The 19882-nt window shown below is 46.7% G+C and overlaps 1 protein-coding gene across 2 annotated transcripts; it reads right to left on the bottom strand.

Annotated features, from left to right (window-relative positions):
* Positions 1-384: 384 nt before the first annotated feature.
* tbc1d9b (TBC1 domain family member 9b) lies at positions 385-19177 on the bottom strand. 2 transcript variants are annotated; one of them, XM_004086543.5, is made up of 23 exons: positions 18907-19177; positions 17840-17950; positions 17320-17438; positions 17001-17232; positions 16627-16885; positions 16339-16546; positions 15847-16044; positions 15620-15766; positions 15370-15520; positions 15079-15293; positions 12533-12650; positions 8613-8815; positions 7871-7953; positions 7528-7657; positions 7320-7418; positions 7158-7226; positions 6823-7063; positions 6687-6752; positions 5802-5870; positions 4538-4591; positions 2266-2304; positions 2080-2171; positions 385-1917 (listed from the first exon to the last, which is right to left on the bottom strand). In XM_004086543.5, exons 1-23 carry the CDS (start codon positions 19022-19024, stop codon positions 1300-1302), a joined length of 3639 nt encoding a protein of 1212 aa, XP_004086591.1. In that variant the 5' UTR covers positions 19025-19177; the 3' UTR covers positions 385-1299. The 2 variants fall into 2 exon arrangements, with proteins under 2 accessions (XP_004086591.1, XP_011471461.1); XM_011473159.3 differs by lacking the exon at positions 4538-4591 and having other exon boundaries at positions 18907-19169.
* Positions 19178-19882: the final 705 nt, after the last annotated feature.

Here is a 19882-nt window from a genome sequence, read left to right as displayed (position 1 = left end):
TAGAAATGAATTGGCATTAGATGGGTTTGATCTTTATTTTGTCTTTTTAATTAAGTATTACTATGTTTTGAAATTTCATATTTCATGTTAATCTATTTAAACCTTTTTTTCTTTTGAGTCTTGTTGTGAAGTGTGTACTTGTGTGTTAACACCTTAACTTCTCTTCCATAGTGTTTGGATTTTGTTTTTCTCTCCAACCCTTTGAGACCTCAGTTATAAAGTGATCCAAAGTAGAGACTGGAATGGAACTGTTGGAAGTTGGTTAAACCAGGTGACCCAACCGATAATCAATGAATATATGTTTGATGCTGTTCTTAACGTGTGCACCATAAAAAAATGATCGGCATAAACTAGATTAAATGAATCGAGAAACAGAAGGCAGCATCAGGTTTTCACCACCATTTATTAGAATGTGAGGTAACAGATTAATTACTCATCAGTAAACAGCTGATCAGATTTCACAAATGCCAAAGTATGAAGAAGGAACAAAAAATACTAGCATCACTATTGACAGTAAGCAACAAGGGTTGATTTCATTAAAAACAAGCAACAAAAAAAAATCAAGGCTTCAAAATAAAAGTCTGAGAATAAACACTGTTTACTTCGTATTAATCGTTTCAGAAAACAACCTTTCATTTTATGAAAATATGTGAAAAAGTGGACCTGTGGGCATCCTGAGCTCTGCTACTGTGAGTAACTGAACAGGAACAAACAGAACCTCTGCAGGTTCGTCTGCCCAGCTGTTTGGATTTACAGCAGCAGATCCATGAGCCTGAACCTCCACAGCAGCACTGTCAGGACTCCTGACCTGAAACTTACTCACACAAAACTGAAGAACTTTAACCAGAAAGCTGTGGAAACGACATGATTCCAGGTCAGACGCATCGAGGAGGATACAAGTTTACTCTGGTCTTCAACAGTGAGCCCCGTCATCTATGTGAGACAACAACTTCAGGCACAGATGGATGATGTCTGACTGATGACTGAACTATCAACCTTTTCCTCAATGACATCCAGACATGAAGGAAACCAGATGGAGACACATAAGAGACGATGAGGAGACAGGACGGAGAACTTAAAAAGTTAAAAGGAGATTTGGAGTAAACAAAGAAAAGAAGAGGCCAGAAGCACAAAGGAGTGATTCAGCAAAGACCAGGATTTGACCGATTCCCACGTCTCCTCCTGCCTGCATGAGCACAACCTTACCAATAGACCAGAAAATGAATCGATTCTGTATGTGAAATACTTAGTGTGTGTGGGCGGAGCCTGCCTGCTCAGGCCAGGTAAAGCACAGGACAGTCAAGTGGAATGATGAGTGAGTTCAAGGTCAGAGGCGGAGCTGGTTTGTCGCTCCAGGACCCGCTGATCCTTGCAGGCGGCCATCTTTGTCTGGATGTTCCTCTTCCTCTCAAAGTAGTCGACCAGCGGAGGCTCCGTCAGCAGAGATGCCAGCACCTGTTCAAAGGTGATTGACCAGTCCACATCCATCTTGCTGGCCTTCTTCTGCTCCCCCCCAACCAGCACCAGGTCATCTGCGAGGTCCTCGGAGTGCAGGGAGCCCAGGCTCACCACAGAGTAAGACGACACAGACGTGTCGTCTTTGTTTTCTTCTTCAGACGTCTGCTGAGCCGGCAGCTCCAGCTGGGCCTCAGCCAGAGCGCTGCACACCTGAGACACACCTGCTGCTCCGCCTCCAGGCACATTCTCCGTCTGCAGAGTCACAGGCGGGGCTTGGGCAGGGGGTGGGGCTTGATCGGGGACATCGTGCTTCTTGGCCCCATTGCCAAACTTCTTTCCAACCTCTCCAATACGCAGCAAGAGGCTGGCCACGGTGGCAATGGAGTGATACAGCTCCTGCTCCAGCGGCTCCTCGCTGAACATGTTGTACAGAGTCTTACACAACTCAATGAACTGCTCCTGCACACACACACAGCCACACACACATACGTTACACACAGTCCCACCTGCTATACCCCCATGCTCTGCCTCCATGCTGAGTACCCTATTATACTGATTCATACCTTCAGGTTCCCATCTTTGCTGTGCTCTCCCTATACTACCCTCGCATGAACTCCTCACCTGGTTCATTCTGGGCAGATCCTTGATCGTCTCCCTCTTGGGTTCCTTCTCTTTGGCCCACATCCTCAGGTAGTACCTGTAGTCCTTCACCTCTGAGGGCAAAACACAGGGAGGAGATCACATTCTGCCTGATAGACACTCAGGGAGACGAGGGACAAACTGTCAGGATGCGGAGGTGGGGTTTACCTTTCTTCTCCTCATCATCTTCATCATTTGCCTCCTCGCCTGTTCACAAAGGAAATCATTAACAGATGATAAAATGACGAGAACCCTGACCTCTGACCTTTGACCTGCCTGTACTGTCACAACATGCGTGTTATTAAACTAGTTTTGTCCTCACGAAACTGAAGATGCAACAGTCCTGCTGCACTGGAGTAGACTGTAGTTACAGCTGTGACAGATACTTGAAAAGTTAAGGAGGATCGGAGCCTCTTTCTTTATCTCCACCAGAACATCTGTTCTGCAAGGAGAAACGATTCCATCCCACAGTTCTTTACACGTAAAGCACCAACTTAGACGCATCAGAGAAGCATCAGAATAGAACTTGACTAGAATGTAAATGTCTTTCTGCTGGAGATTCATGTTTTATAAATCACCAGAGCTCCGCTTGGCAGCTCATCTAGATGAAAACAGCAGAACCAAACTTACTGGACCTGTTTAATTCAGATGTTCTGCATGACACAGCTGTTGGTCTGCTTTTTGGTCCATCTTTACATCTTAGCTAGATCTGGTGTTCATCTGGTAAGGTTCTGGTGTTGATCTGGTGTAGATCTAGTAAGGATCTAATGTGGTTCTGCTCTGATTCAGATGTGGGTCTCATGTGGTAAGTTGTGGAACTGGTGTTGAGGACATGTGGTTCCAGTATAGATTTGGTGTGGTATTGGTGTAGATAAGACATGGAACTGGTGTGGATGAGATTTGGTTCTGGTGTAAATCTGAAGGAGTTTTGGTGTCAATCTACTGTGGTTCTGGTGTAGATTTGGTGTGGTTCTGGCGTGGATAAGTTGTAACTCTGTAGGGGATCTTATGCTGACCTAGTCTGATTCTGGTGTGGATCTGGTATGGTTCTGGTGTAGATCAGATGTAGAACGGGAGTAGATATGGTGGTTCTGGTGTGGATAAACTATGGATCTAGTTTAAATCTGGTGTGGATCTAGTGTGTTTTTTTGTGCATCTGGTAGGGTTCTGGTGTAGATCTAGTGTGGTTCTAGTGTAGATCTGATGTAGAACAGGAGTACATATGGTGGTTCTGATGTAGATCTGGTGTGGCTCAAGTGTGATTGTGGTCCGAGTCTAGTGTTTATAAAGTGTAGATCTAGTGGGGTTCTGGTGTAGATCTAGTGTGGATCTGGTATGGTTCTGGTGTAGATCAGATGTAGAACTGGAGTAGATATGGTGGTTCTGTTGTAGATCTAGAGTGGTTCTAGTGTGGATCAGTCAATCCCCATCTGGAAGCACCTGTTGCAGGTAACGCAACATGGCACGTTGGTTCTGGAGCAGACATCTACGGACCATTGGACCCGCGGTCAAAGGTGCTGCCAAACAGGCACCAGCTGGTTGGTGGAGGTAGCAGAAGCTCCAAACAAAACTCAACAGTAACAGCAATATCAGCTGAGAGGGTTTAGCAGACTGTTCTCACTCAGCGCTGATGCTCCTCCCACACATAAATGTTACTTTCAGGTGTGGCTGCATTTGAAAGACTAAACAGGCCTTAACAGAATACCATCCATCTAAACCTGCTTGTTCCTGTAGGGGGGAGGGGGGGCTGCTCCCACCAATCCATCACAGAGCTCAACATGATGTCATTAATACCAATGAGCACTGTTACTACCGTATAAAGAAAGTCACCTCATCTTTAGTGGTTTGTTTGGGAATCTGTCAACATGACCATAGAGCTAAAATAACTGGCTAAAACAAACATGTGTGTGTGTGTGGGGGGGGACCACAGCTAGTCATTCTGCGTTCAGAGTTTACCCCCGTCTTGGTGCATGCTGCAGATTTGGAAAAACATTATTATTCTATGATCATCTGCAGATTCAGTTCAGCCTTCAGTTCAGTTTGACTCAGATGCTGCTGCAGTTTTCCTCTTCATGTGTTTGATCCTTTTTGTGTGTGTAAGAGTCTTTTGTGTTGCTTTTGGATGTTGCAATTAAAACATGTTTTCATGTGAGGCACTCTGTGTCACATTAGTTGCAAAGGTGCTGAACAAATAAAGTTTGATTTGATTCATGAAGGCGTTTCCGTCTGCAGAGACTAAATGATTATTGATTCTGGTTAGTTACGCTAAATCACAGCAGGTCAGGTTTTAAGGTTTTAAGGTTTTAGCAGCTTCAGAAGGACGTTTGAACCTTGACCTTCTGGATCAGCTGATCACACAGAAGTTTCCTGTGGGGAGAATCTTCTGAAGAACCTTCAACAACATTTGACAGCTTCGTTTTCAAGGAGAAAAGACACAAACCTGCGGCCATCTTGTGCTGCTGCACAGAGTCCAGGTCAGACATGAAGGAAGATTCTAGAGAGAAACATGAGAGGGGAGGAAGAGGAGTCCACAGAGGGGGGAGAGGAGGCGGCAGACAGAAGGAGGAGTTAATCTGAGCTCGGCACATGCAGATACGAAAGAGTGTGAAGCAGAAACTCAAAACATCAGAGAGCCAGCAGCATGTCAAAGAACCTGGACTTCTTCATCACAACCAGAGTGTATATGTGAGCACAGGCACTCATGCTGCCCGCTCCACCACAGGGCTCACAGCCACTCCCAGCCTGACCACGGAGACCAATGACACGTCCAGATAGCAGAGAGGAACTGGCTTTCACCAACCTACATGCGAACAAACTTCTGATAGGGCTGACACGTCCTTTTTTTTTTTTTTTTTTTACTTGTCCTGTCCAACAGCTGGGCAGGCAGATGAGAACTGAGGGGCCTCTTGTGTTGGACATATTTTACTTTAACAACAGGGGTTATTAATCTTCAGACAAACCAAAGGTATGTCTGAATAAACCCCTTTTGTAATTGAGGCCAAACTTTAATTGAGGAAAGCTGACGCTTCCTAACGCTGGAAGGCAGCAGACTTTTGAAAATGCCCAAATGAGGCTAATGTCGTCAGATACTCTGGCCCTACCTATTCAGGCGGTATGAAAGTGCCGAATGCTGCTAGTGTTTGATGCCTTTAGTGATGGAACTGACAAAAGCGTCGATGGGAACAGAGCAAGTGTGACACAGTTGACATGTCTGCACCACAGCTTTCAGCTTTCAGGTTCAAGCTCCATCTCACCTGCCCAGGTGCTTGATGCCGTCTCTCCCTGTGAGATCTGTCATCAGCTGTGAGCCGGTTCTGGACATGCTCTGAAGTGCGTGTTCTGATAGCAGAGCAGGGCTCACTGTTCCTGTAACATGACTGCCCTCAGGACGGAGACGGAGCACTTCCAGAATCTCTCGCTTCTTTAAAGTGGGTCAGAGGCGCAGATCAAACCTTCACCCAGTGATTCTGCTGTGCCAAGCCCTCGTCTCCCTCCATCACAGGGCTGTCACAGGGGTGGATGGACCCTCTCAGCCGAGAGACGTTTACTTTTACCAGACAGGAAAGTGTGAGAGCCATTATGGAAATGACTGCCGTTAGTTAAACTGAGTTTAAACTGCTCCTGTTCATCCAGCCACACGCATCAGCTGTGGGTGTGTGTGGGAACATTGGGCTGCATGTGTGTGCATGTGCACGTGCATTTACCATGTCGTTTGTCATCAGTGAAGAAGTATGTGGCTTCCAGAGCAGACTCCGCCTCCTCAGGACACAAAGCTGCAACAGAGAAATGACCAGTCAATCCCTGTTGTAAAAACGGCAGCTCTGACTCTCAACTCTGGCCCGGTTCTTTGCTGGGCTGGGTCCACAGCAGTTTGGGGCTTTAAAAGATCCAAACTTTCCAAAAGGTTACACAGTTGGGAAACTTCTCAAAAGCACAAACTGTAAAAAGGGAATCCTACTGAACATGCTGCAGGTATCTTTCAGTCACCTTCACTGGAATCACAGAACAAACTATGAGCCAAGCTGCAGTCCAATTGGAACTCAAAGCATTCAAGTTTACAGATCTGTGCAAAGAAGGTTTCTTACAAACACTACTGGAGGGGGTAGGGGGGGTTGCAATTTGACATCAGCGATAGAGAACAGTTCAATTCCACCTCTGACCCACTGAAGTCAGTTCAGTTGTCATTTCTATGCCATGTGGACACTGTCCTGTTAGAGCCAGAAATCCTCAGTAAACAGGGATTGGTGCAAGTCCGGTTGAGTTATCGTTTCCATGGCAACAGCTTGTTGTAAGTCCACACCCTTAACTTTTCAAAGCGAGCTCCACGAAATCTTTCAATCAAACATTTCAAACAATTGACAGTAGACTTCCTACTTTTGTTGAAGCATCTGATTGGTTAGCCTATAACTTGAATTATTTGTGCTGCAGAAGAATATCCTAAAAATTAGAATAATCAAAAAGATGTTAAAAAAGATGGCAGAGCAAGTATGGTTTATTCTGACAAATAGAATGACTGAGTAACAACCTGGACCAATCTAGAGGCAGACCAACCAGAACCAAGCCCCATCAGAATTCACAGGTGCTCTTACCTGGTGGGAGGTGGAGCTTGTACAGCAGCTTCATTTTCTCTGTCATGTCTCCATGGTACATCCCACCTGCAGAGCAAAGCACACCAATGTGGGGCCAGCTCCAGGCGAGACCAAGCAGATCTGCAGGAAGACTCACTGAGTCCAGTGATGAACTCTTTGAAATTGATGAGACTATCCTGGTTCTGGTCCAGGAGTCGGAAGAGGCGAGCCGACAGGATGGGGGTGTGGCCTCCACATGTCCAGGGGGCCAAAACCGTGAAGAGTTGAGTGAACTGGACCAGATCAATGCGATACTGCTCCAAGTAAGGCAGGCTGGGGTCATGGCGCTCCGCTGCAGAACTGCTGGAGCCCCAGTAACAGCTGGTCATGTGTTTGGACTGAACCGGGCCAAGCACAGATAAAGCCAGTCAGATGGACCAGGGGAGACCAGAACTTCTAGACAGGAGAGACAGAGCTGCTGCTCATTCTGACCTTAAAGAGACAGTAGAGCTCCTCCAGTTCCTCTATGGTGAAGGCAGACTCCGTCATCATCGCCCTCACCTGGGGACACACACGCACAAACATCAACAAACACACCTGTAAGCCTCGCTTACAGGTTATATGTTAGCTCAGCTTGATGTTCATGATACGTACCACACTCCTCTTTGCCGTGTCCTCCAGGGACTGAATGACCTTTAACCTTTGCTTGAACCTCATCTGCTCTATGACATCAGAGCGAAGGGAGGCGAACTTCTGCAATGAAACAGGGCACACTTCTTCAGGACTTAGACAGAGTCGCTCCAGCAGACAGTTTGAGCACGGCTTGTAAACGGCAGAGGCGTCATGTGGACATCAGCCTGACCTCGTACGACGACTTGAGGAGGTCAAACACATCAATCTCCGGTGGGGGGTCGTCTCCACTAGTGAGCAACGTGTGAAGGTGAGGGATCGGCGCAGACACAGTCTGTCTGTTCACAACATTATCCAGGTACCTGCAGCACAGGTGAAGTTCACTCCATCTGCAGACTGCCTAACCATGGCCAAACACCATCTGAACCACACAGCACCAGCTTTACCCAGGTACTAACCAGGACAAGACTTAAACCAGGTATGAACCAGGGTAAGAGTTAGATCAGACTTAAATTTAGAGACGGTAAGAGCAATAGACTCTGGTTAGAGCCGTGGTCAGATCTGTACATTCCTACCTGCCCAGGATGGTCATGGCCTCCCCCTCATCACTGCAGCAAAGGAGGGCATTCATGTTGTCCTGGAGGACGGCCAATGCCACCTGCGGGTCGGTGGGGAGATTGAAGAAACTGGTCAGATGTCACTGAAATGACACCAGTGTCTCACTTTTGCAATTAAAGTTAAGAATTTATGTTTCATTTAGAGAAATAATGAGCAGTCTAAGGGGGGAGACAGTGAAGTAATGGGGCCCAGCCATGATGCAGAGGTACAGCGGTCAACCTCTGATTGGAGGATCACAGGCTTGGTTCTCACAATGCCTGTCCATGTGTCAAAGTGCCCTTCGGCAAGACACTGAACCCCCCAACAAATAAACGGCAATTACTGTTGCCTTGGTGCACATCTGGGTTACAAAATGGGTAAATGGATCTGGCTGCAGAAGTTGAAGCTGATGAATTGAACATAGACACAATAATGTACATCCTACATGTCAAAGGACATGGAAACAACTGTCTGCCCCTCAAGCTCCACTAGTGAGCAACATCTTTTTTGTGTCTGTTTGCTCCTTTGGTGGGGGTGGAGAAAGAGGAAACCGTCTCCTACAATATTAAAAATGACTTCATGTAGCTACAAAGTTCAACAAAATTGATGATACACCAAGTTCCTGGAGATGAGTCTCTGAGCTGGCAGCATTCACCAGTCTTCGATAGAAGCCTTCGATCTTCGTTAGAGATCAACGGTGAACGTCCTGCAGGGCAGTACCTGGAAGATGACTTTAATGCCCTCATAGAAGAAGTTGTCTATCAGCAGAACAGCGCTGTCAAACGGCATCGCAGACAGGAACAGGGTGAGGAACCAGGAAAGGCTGATGGTGGAAATGACTCCCAGTTCTTGCATGTGTTCATACAGCTGGGGTAGAAAGTCGCGGGTCAGCTCCTCGAACACACCCTGATCCACCAGAGCTCCTGCAGGAACACAAGCGCATGCTCAGGTGGGCTTTCCCCCTGCAGCCGTCATGCAGCCACAGGATGCAGGTTTGCCATCAGTCGTGTCTTCTGACAAATACTAAAGTCAGGCAAAAAAGTATTTTGTCAATAACCAATCTGCTAAATGCTCCCTTTAAAGAAGAAAATAAGTATTTATCTCCTACAAACAAGAGTTCTGCTCCTCTCAGACCTGAAGCTCTTCTATCCTGCACTCATTACCTTTACGTCACTGTTTATCCGTATAAAAGACACCTGTCCTCACCCTTAAACAGTCAGACTGCTACCTCTCCACCATGACCACAACCAGAGAGCTGTCAGAGGACACCAGGGACACGGCTGTAGACCTAAACCAGACTGGGATAAACTAACCTACAATAAGCAAGTTTCCCTCCATCTGGAGCTCCATGGAAGATCTCACCTGGTGAAAAACAAATGATCTGGGCAGCCGTGGTGCAGCGGTAGGGCGGTCCACCCCAAGGTCGTAATATTACAGGTTCGATTCCCGCCTTGCACAGCCATGTGTCAACGTGTCCTTGGTACCTGGTGGTAGGTTGGCGCCAGTGTTCGGCAGCGGAGCCACCACCAGTGTGTGAATGTGTGTGTGACTGTAAAGCGCTTTGGGCTTTGTAGGTAGAAAAGCGCTACATAAGTATACGCCATTTACCATTTACCATCTGGAGAACAGCAAGAAAACGGCCCAGAACTACACGGAGGAACTGTTCAATGGCCTGATTCATATTCTGCAGAGCTCCAAAAGTCCTCCTGCTTAAAACAGAACATGTCCCATCTAAGGTTCTCCAGAGACCATCTAATGATCCAAAGGAGGACTGGGAGAAGACCAAAATGGAAATTGTTGGTTTAAATGCCACTGGTCATGATTGGAGAAGGAAGAATAATAAAATACATTCCAAAAACACCAAACTAGTCATGAAGCATGGGGGTGGAAAAGTTATGGTTTGAGGCAGCTTTTCTACAAAGCTGGATGGGACGACTGGTCCGTATCAGGGCTCGACATAGCCATTTGTCCGCTGGCCCGGTCCTGTTTTTCGAGCAGTGCGGACCACAAGACTTTACTTTTCACTTGTCCGCTCGGGCCACTAAAATATCTAACGGTTTATATATTCTTCACCTTTTTCAATAAAGTAAATTTTGCGAAAACGTGTAGATTTACCTCGTCTTCATAATGTAGTTTTTCTGCTAGTCCTGTGTTCAGACTTCAAGGGTTTCTATGGGAAACCTTTGATCACTTCTCCTTCTCTCCCGCCTGCGCGCGCTCGGCTTTCACTGCCGAGCACCACGCGGCACGCGCTCACTACTCTTTTTTTTCAAACTTTATTGAATGTAACGATTCAATACAAAACAATGTTAAACAGCAACAACGAAGGCACAAGCCAGTGGGTTATTATTACATTTGATTATAAATCCGACACCGTCACTGAAGAGAGACTGAAGCATGTCAGAGATGTGGAAGACATGGCAGGAATAGAAAGGAATATGTTAGATGGAGTAATGGGTATAATTAGTAGTATGGACAGCAAGATATTTAATGAATGCATTGAAGATGAAACTGTATGCACTAAGCTTTAAGCTGAATGTCAAAGAATCAAAGGCAACTCCAAATACCTGAATCTCAGACTCAAATGCAGTAGAATGTTAAACTACTTAATTTTGTTTTTCTTTACAACACTGTAAGCAGTAAGTATTTCTAGTTAGCTGAATGATCTCAGTTAGACCTGCACAATATGAGGAAAACTCGCGATATGCGATATCAGAGATTAAAATTGCGATAACGATATAATTTGCGGTATATAAACAAACAGCAAAATAACCAAATAACCATTCCCAGTTTAAAAATTATACTCCAAATGACCCACGTTGACATAGGTTACAAACATCTAACATAACAGGGCTCCATCTGATTGGTCAACAATGTGAAGGCGTCCATCCGATTGGTCAAATGCATTAAGGGATTTATTTGATTCGTTAAATGGTTCAAGCTGCCATTAGATTGTTTTAACACATTTAAGGTTTATGATTTATTGCGATATTTGCCGTTAAAAGCACCATGAAAACTTCTGAACTAGTGTTACCTACTACACTGCAGTGCTCTCTTCAAAACATCTGAAACAGACTAGAGCAGATTTAAGTTTGATATGGTCTATTTTCAGTCATTGAAAAGTGTAGAAATAAGTGATGTCACCAGAATGCACCAAATTGTACCATATTAAAAGTTTCCGGGGGGCCATGCCCCCAGACCCCCCTAAAGTTGCAAGCACCTGCGGAGCGGCGGGTCCCGCTATGCGCGGTGTCGGGCCAGTAACTTTCAGGCAGGGCCAGTACGTTTCAAAAACTGCAAATTTCTGGGCTATGTCAACCCCTGCGTATGAAGGAAAGGTTGGTCCAAGAATGGAGAGATGTTGGTCTAAAACCTCCTTCCATCAGAGAGAGCATCGATGATGAGACATGGCTGGATCGTCCAGCACGACAACAATCCTAAACATATCGCCCGGGCAACAATGGAGTGGCTTCAGAAAAAGCATTTCAAGGTTCTGGAGGGTTCTAGCCAGTCTTTGGACCTGAATCCAACAGAAAATCCGCTGTCCAGAAGATCTACATGGAGGAAAGGCCCATAATAACAGCTGCAGAGCTAACCTGGTGATACCTGCAGGTAACCCTTGACCTGTCATGCCTGGTACGGCTAAGCGCTCCTGTCTTGTGGCCTGGGGGCCGGACACTGGGTTCGCTTGTGCCTCTGGGCATTAGGGGGGCCCCTGTAGGGGGGCCCTCTCTGTGCCTGGCTGGTGGGGTGGGGTGGGGTGGGCGCCCCCCCCCCCCTCCCCCCCTCCCGGGCTGCCTGGGTCCGGATGCTGGGGGGGGCTTCTGGTCTGGGGGGCTCTCCTCCCCTCTCCTGGTCTGGCTGGTCTGGCTGGGTAGGATCTGGTTCCCCTTATGAACACACGGTTCACGTCGGCAGCATGCATGTATCTCCACCTCCACGTGCACGTGCACACTGCCACACTGTTCCCTGTCTGCTTCATCCCTCCTCCTTACCTACAGTGTATTGATGGACAGATTTTTTTTCGCTCATCTTAGTGTCAGATTTTCACCTTTTATGTAACATTTGTCTTTCCAGCAGATCTGGTATAATTGTTACAGCTTAAATTAATAACTTAGTCAAATCAGTGCTTGTATCCCCCACCTTTTCACCTTTCTTCCTTTTACTCTCTTCCACCCTCCCCTCACATTCTTCCCCTCTCCCTCCCCACACACACTAAATGTAACAAATAAATAAAAAATAATACGACAAAAAGGGGTTTATACAAATCTACACTCTAGTTTCTCGAAGCTATTTAACCTCTTTTTGTGATAGTAAAACCTGTCCAACACAAAAAGCCTTCAGCTCTAATCTGTTTGCTCAGCTGTTGGACAGAACAAGTTAAAAAAAAAAAAAAAATTAAAGCCATGGTTATATTTCAAAGTATTGAGGTGAACTTTTCATTTTGACCAAATACTTAAATACAGCTGCATTACACAAATAAATGATTAAAAATCATGTGATGGGATTTCCTGCATCCTTTTCTTCCTCTCCCTCTCTGACAGTTAAGAACCGTGTTTCTGTCAAAGACTTGGTTCTTGGAGTAGATTAGAGCTCCTCTGTTCAAGACCACAGACCTGCTTCAGACGGCTGTTACTGACCTACAACTCTGGTGTTGTAGTAATCTGGCAGCATCCGCTCGCACAGCGCCACCAGCAGCCAGAAGGCTTCCTCCTCCGTACAGTAAAGCAGGAGCACAGACGTGACAATGTTCATCGCCTGGTAAGGAGAAAAACAAGTTCATGAAGGAAGAAGCTTTTTTAAATCTACATTTATATCACAGGAAAAAAAGTCTATATTTAAAAACTGGAACAAAACGTAAAGAAACTCAATAAATGTCCATAAATAATAATAATAATAATAATGGATTGGATTTATCTGCGCTTTTCAAGACACCCAAAGCGCTTACATTGTGTCCATTATTCATTCACTCCTCATTCATACTTGGTGATGGTAGCTATGGTTGTAGCCACAGCTGCCCTGGGCCAGACTGACAGAGGCGTGGCTGCCATTTCGCGCCTACGGCCCCTCTGACCATCACCGGGATCATTCATACACATTCACACACCAGTGGAGCCACACTGGAGGCAAGGAGGGTGAAGTGTCTTGCCCAATGACACAACGACATTTTGGCTGGTGGGAGCGGGGATCGAACCGCCAACCCGCCAAAAGCTCCATGCCTACAGAGAAGAAAAGCTGGATCTTCAGAATGTCCTGATTATTCAACTAAATAGGGTTGATCTGTAATGGACTGGATTATAACTGATCTGTTTTCTTGATTCCTTTCTTTCTAGTCCACTCCTCATGCTGTCAGTCGAGTTTTAGCTCGTGCAGAGATGGACTCACAATACTCTGTGGCTCACAGAGCGAGCTTTCATTGTCCAAATGATTGTCTGACCACATAAATCAGAGAATTCCATCCAAAGCACGCTTGACCTTTTACAAAGGCGTTACGGCAAGCTACGGCCCACGGGCCAGAACCAGCCCGGCCCGCAGAACAATATCAGAGATTCAAATTTCTTTTTGTCTTTGTCCTTTTTGCCTTTTTTCTTTTGGTCACGTGATCGAGACTCGCATAGAAGGTGACATTTTATTCCAGTCTGCGCTCCTATCTGAACCCCTCTGAACATCCCTGTCAAACAGAACAGAAGACAGTCTTCCCCTTCTACAGCGCTGTTCACCTTTCGCGGTCTCACTGATTCCTTCAGTGCCATTATGCTGCTGTTTCTTTTCAAACAGTTCCTGTTCTGTGTCCTGATTGGCTGGAGAACTTGTCAATCAGCCTCCTCTGTGTCGTGTCTCCTGCACAGATGCATGCAGCTCTGGTCACGATCAGATCTTTGTTTTCATTCCAAGATCCTGGATTATTTTTCTATGAAGGTTTGAACGTTGAGAGTTTAAAAAGAGAGAAAAGTCTGAAGATGTTCACGTCTGTCTGAGGAAGGTGTAGGAAGTGTGTAGTGAGGATTTCATCTTCATTTGTTATTTCTAGAAGGTAACTCCAGCAAAAAACCAGGGACCACTGAAATAATGCACATATATGTCCAGGAATTGGACTCCACAGTAGTGCAGGACACAGCACAGCTGCTCAGGTTTACGGGGAAGTTTAGCACAAAGCGTGAGATGTGTGAGGAGCTGCAGTCCTCCAAAGTGTCAAAGGGGCAAAGACGGCAGAGGACAGCCTATCTGCTGGATTCATTTTGGAAATTGAGCCCAATAGAAATATTTTTCCTAACTTTTTTCTTTGAAGATCACAGAGATTATTTGATTATTTTTTATTTCATAAATAGTGTTGTTTATTTCATTAAAATAATAATGAATGAATGAATGAACCAAAGGGCTACACAATAAAACAAAGACTTATGTGGCCCTCACAAAAAAAGTTTGGAACCGGCAAACTACGGCGGGGGTGGGGGGGGGGGCGGCACTAAACTACTTCATCTGTCCCGCCAAACTGGAATAAGTTATATTGAAAATCCTTGTCTTATGAATGTAATTCAAGAGTCTCTCCATAGATGGTGCTCTACAAACAAATGGACCTTCAGGAACAGGAAGTCATTGAGCCTCCATGTGGTGTTGGATTGGGATGTATGATTTTTGTTGGTTTTCATTTTTCCGATCATTCAAACACAACATGAATGCAGCATTTCTCTAAGGTTGTGTTTTCCTCGAGGTAAATCAAGTCGTTGGTGAAAATGGCTTTAAAATGAGAACGAAAATCACATCCAATAAAAACTTAAAAATGTTCTGTTTTAAAATATAAATGTTCATTTTCAAAGTGTTTTCGTCCAGATTCCATGTTATTTCCTTCTCTTATGGGGTGGACTCCCACAAAACTCCACAGATCTGCTCCGGCCCTTCTATCAAATTCTGGAAGCCTTTGTGGCCCACGAGGGATAAAGTTTGCACACCCCTGGGTTAGACGTTCAGCTGGAATCAGTTCTTGACTCATAAAGGAAGTCCACAAAGATGTCAGAGTTTAGTGTAGCTGATTGGGTTCAGAGGAATTTAGGATGTTTCTTGAATCTTGGCAAAAGAACAAAGCTTTCCATCAACCTGATTTACCTGGTTCATTCATCCTCAAGATCACTAAGACAACCAGGCCAAAGGTTAGAAGGGGAAGAGACCGAGAACTGTCCGCTCTGACCTGGCAGTATCCGATGCCTGGGTTGCGATGGGCATAGGCGGTGAGGACGCGGCGCAGAGCGGCGATCCCCGTCTCGTTCTGGAAGGCTCTGTGTTCAGGCATTGAGCGATGGAGGTCCCGCTCAATCTCCTCTGTCGCCAACGAGCACTGACCCATGGCTGCTTCAACAAGGTCGCCATAGTAACCAGGGTGGGACACTATTTCATTCTGTGCTCCTAGATAGACAAAGAGGAGGATCAGAGTCAGACAGAACCATTAAAGCTCCGCCTCCACAGAAGGACGGACGCTGACCAGAGAAGAGCAGCCACAGTTCTCCTCGTAGACGTTCAGGGATCCCGTTCAGGACAAGTTCTCTGGTTCTGGAGGTTCGGTACATGCAGACGCCTCGACCAAACTCAGAGAAGTGGATGTTCCAAGCCTCCTCCTTCATCTTCTCCTTCATCTACAGAAGAAGGCAATGAGGCAGACATCTTGAACAGCCCCAGGAGGAACTGGATCATGGTGGGAGTCTAACTGGGCCCATGGGGGGGCTGGGACTCACTGCTTTGGGTCCCAGGTCCTCCGGAGAGTCCCGGTGGTAAAGCTGCAGCAGAGTCTGAGTGGCAGTGGGCAGACCGGGATGGTAATGACGCCCCTTCAGGACGGAGTCAGATTTTGCCAGCGAGGAAGAGGAGACAGTGGAGGTCGCCTGAGGATGTTCACAAAGAGCTTAGATGGTATCACAGACCGTGTGAAGTAAGAGCTCAGTCTGGGCTCTGGTTGACGTACAGCAGGACCAATCAGTGACAACGGGTTGGTGTCTCCCCACAAACTGTCAGGGGTTCGCTGCAGGAAGTCAGAGATACGCTGGACCAGGAAATCTCTGTCCTTAAGGTTGGCGAAGAGGAAGTTCATCTTGTTCTTTGTGCTGATGGAGACCGGACACGGCAGGACGCTGCTGCTGTCTGCCTTCTCCACCACAGACACCTGAGCAGCAGAGCAACAGAAGCTTTCACAGATTTCTTGGTTAAACACACCAACTATATTGTCATCACACAGTCAGAGTGTGTCCTTCCTACCAGCGATTCCTGTCGCGTGTACAGAAGCTTCACACACTGAGCTGCACACCATCACAGACACAACAACACACAGGAAACCGTTCGGTCGCAGCTGAAAGCCCAGATGGAGGCTGAGCCACAGCAGCCGTGACACCAGCACCACATTCAGCGGAGACAAAGTTCTGAACCTGCTCCTGACCCGGTTCGATCCACCACGCCTCACCTCTCGAAGTGGGATGATGAGCTGACACAGGTCTTCCTCTTTACTGTTGAAGCAGATGTAGTTGTTGGAGATGAACAGCTGTCCAACCACATGCATTTTGGCAAATGGCGCCCACAGCGTGCAGTCCGTGTGTCCGTCTAGCCGCTCTTCATGAGTCAGCCGGAACATGGCCCGGTACCACTCGTTCTTCGCTCGTGCGTCAAAATCCCTGCAAACAAGAAGGGGCTGATGAGAGGATCTGCAGCAGTCCGGGTCCGCTCCTTCCGGGCGTAGATTTACAAACAAGACCTCTTCAGAGCGGAGACGTTCTTCAGGGTCTTGCAGGGTTTAGGCAGCGAGCGGTCAAACTCAAACGCCTCGTTGTCGAGAAGCTGCCGCATGGCCAGGTTGGCGAGCTGCTCCATCAGCTTGAAGGTGTCCGTGATGTTGAGGAACATGGAGAAGAAGTGTTCAGTGTGCCGGGTGCTCACACGGACGCTCTCGGGAAACACCAGCGTGGCGTTCTTCTCTAGCTGAGTCACTTCGGTCCACGGCACCACCAGAGTCACTGAGGCCAGAGCACACAAGAACAGGAGGCTGACCACCAGAACCAAGAAACCGCAGGAGTCCTAAAGCAGAGAGGCCTGTCAAGTGTGAGGAGGACCTAAGCAAAGCTCTCATACCCTCCTTGCCCAGCAGGAAGGAGTAGAAGCACAGGTGGTTGACGGACAGGTAGAGCCAACCCTGTCGCGGCACTCTGCCCTTCCAATAGCTGCAGGAGTAATAGTTCACCAGCTTCTCCTCGTCCGGCATCCCGAAGAGCCTCCTCATCTTCACCTCTGCCTCTCTGAACTTCCCACTGTCCTCCTCCTGCTCCTCACCCTGCTTGGGACGATTCTCCTCTGCAATGATGCCCTGCAGAAAAGTGACATCACTCACCAACGACAGTCCGGAGGAACTAAAGAGGCAGAAAAAGGAAGACGTCCACCTCAGAAAACTCACCAAGATCTTTCCTTTGACGAAGGTGGTAATGTCTTCTTCATTGTCAAAGATGGAGATGGTTTGCAGCAGGTTGGACTCCAGCCAATCCCAGTGCTCCGTGATCTCCTTCCTTGATGAACCTGCGAGACACAGGTGAGGCAATTATACAACATCAACAATACATCAACAATCCAAAAATGCTCAGAAATGCAATTTTAAGCTTATTTTTTTTCTCTTTGTCCTCCATCATCAGAAAAGGGCTAAAAACACCATAGAGTGGGTCTTTAACTGTGATGTTTCCATATTTTATTGTGTTCTTCCAGCATGTTGTCTCTGATCATTAAAATATTTATTGTTTGAAAATTGTTGTAACTCTTAGATGTGACCTGTTGGCCACATTGTCTTTGAGTAAGAGTCTTGATCTCTGTAGTTTTTTCTGGATCAATAAAGGCTCAAGGGAAAAAACAAACACAAGACAAAACAGAACACGCAGAAACACAACATGACACACAGCAAAATGCACAACAGTGACTCCACACACCGCAGGCGATGTTCCAGTAGATCTGAGAGTCCGCCGTCTGCAACAGGATCCTGTACGGAGCCACTCTGGCACTGGAGTCCAGAACCACGTCCAGAGTTCCAACCAGCAGACCTGCAGGGCCACAGGTGAACAGGAGAGCATGTTTGAAGAGGTTTGTGTGAACAAAAACACTTTTCTCCAGAGAGCGTAGGGTCTCCATCACTGTTGTGTAAAGCACAGCGCCAACATGACTCAGCAAGCTGAGGCTGCACTGCAAACACTGAACCACTGAAAACACAAAGCATCACAAACCAAGAGCTTTCCGCATTTTCATGACGAACTGACGAAACAGGACTCCCAGCATGCAATGCAGGAATGAGCTCCCGACTTGTTCATAACCCAGTGACTGCATGAGAACTGGACTGAGCGAGTCAGTGTGACATCAACCATAGAAAACCGTTTACTTCCAGCTCCAACCATAGGAAGTCAATTCGGCCGCCATTTTACCCCCAGTGTGGACGCTGTCATGTTGGAGCCAGAGGTTGTCAGCAAGCAGTGATTGGTCCAAGTCAATCCGAGTTAACGTTTCTATGGCAACCGCTGTCACCGATCAGGAGTGAGCTTGTTGGAGGGGGGGGTCAGCATGTTGCTCCATCCTTCACTAGAACTGTGCTGCAGTGACCTTTGAGTCCAGTTCCCATTAACTAACATCTGCACCACATCTGCAGTCAGCTGACTCCTGATGATGTCACCTTCAGGAACAGCTGAGTCTGCGGTTTTTACTGAACTACCCCCCACCCCCCCACCCCACCCCTCATTTTGTTGTTCCTCTTCACAGGAACACACACCCAGCGTAGGACTGGGATCGGACCTGGTTCGGTGCGGAAACGGGTTCCATTCCGGTATCAAGTTCCATCCACAACCACGTGAGACGTTCACGGACCATGGTCCCAAAGCGGATGACCCATGATTCATATCGAGGACGCAACATTTTCATCAGAACCGGAATGTTCCGGACCCGTACAGTACCAAACCAAAACCTTCCGACTGGACCCATAGAACCGGGCCATGGCATGGGCCGAACTCACCCGAAAGGCCCCCTCCGCGGCCGTGCCCCCTCCTTCTCTGCAGAACGAAGAACGGGTTGGCCCGCTCGGACACCCACAAGGCCCCGGCCATCAGCACCTCCTCCGGCGGGATCCACATGCTGGAAGCGGCGGGAACACCTGCACCTCCCCGGCCTTCACGCAGACATCAGCTGCTGTTGTTGTTTTCACCAACTCTGGCCACGAAAGACTTCCGGGTGCACGCGGCTGACCACGCCTTCCTCACCCTCTGCGTCGTGACGTAACAGACCGTGGTCATTAACTCGAAGAGACTTGTTTTGTATGTTGCAATTGTTCAATAAAAATTAAAAAAAAAGAGACGTGCAAAAAACTACAAAATACTGTCTAAAAATTGTACTTGTTGCTTTTGTTTACAACTGAAACACAAGAATGTTACACTGGAAAGAGGAAGGGGTGAGCTGATGATTGTCACTTTTAATTAATTGGATGATTCAAGTATTTCAGGATGAGACGGAGTTACATTTAAAACAACCTATTTGGAGGTTTTTTTGGTGAATGTAGAATTTTGTCCTAAAATTCTGCATTTTTGTTTTGTTCTTAAAAGTCTTTTTTTTTGCTGGAAAAATGAAATCAAAGATTGTTTTGGTCCCACATGTTCCAGTTCAGGGAAATGCAACATGTTATTACGATGATGACATCAGTAACATAAAATGTGTAGAATTGTTGTCTGGTGTGTTAAGACATACCTTCATTTTGGTGTAAGGAAAGTATACTTAAAATTAAAGTAAAAAAAACACAAAAAATGAGGCATAAAACTTTCCATAAGGTGAGGGTGACTGACTTTTACTGTGGCGGGTCTGTTGAGCTTCAGGATCATGTCTCAATGTTTGCTACAGCACGTTTGTGTTATCGTGAAGTAGGCCCTCTGATGTAGTCAGTAAACTGCAGTGTTGCACAATCACACACTCTTCTGGTTGTTTCCTTGAAGCCCATTCCG

Source organism: Oryzias latipes, chromosome 10, assembly GCF_053564925.1.
Source record: "Oryzias latipes strain Hd-rR chromosome 10, Olatipes_Hd-rR_3.1".
In the NCBI taxonomy this organism is placed as follows: Eukaryota; Metazoa; Chordata; class Actinopteri; order Beloniformes; family Adrianichthyidae; genus Oryzias; species Oryzias latipes.
This window is presented reverse-complemented; position numbering and strand designations above follow the sequence as displayed.

Bases quoted from the DNA above. Each gene is read 5' to 3' on its own strand.
- tbc1d9b (XM_004086543.5), bottom strand. From the start codon at position 19,024: ATGTGGATCCCGCCGGAGGAGGTGCTGATGGCCGGGGCCTTGTGGGTG. The intron at 15,767-15,846 runs GTACGTCAACCA...GAACATCCTCAG, and splicing joins TGTCACTGATTGGTCCTGCT to GCGACCTCCACTGTCTCCTC. The intron at 1,918-2,079 runs GTGAGGAGTTCA...GTGTGTGTGCAG, and splicing joins ATCTGCCCAGAATGAACCAG to GAGCAGTTCATTGAGTTGTG.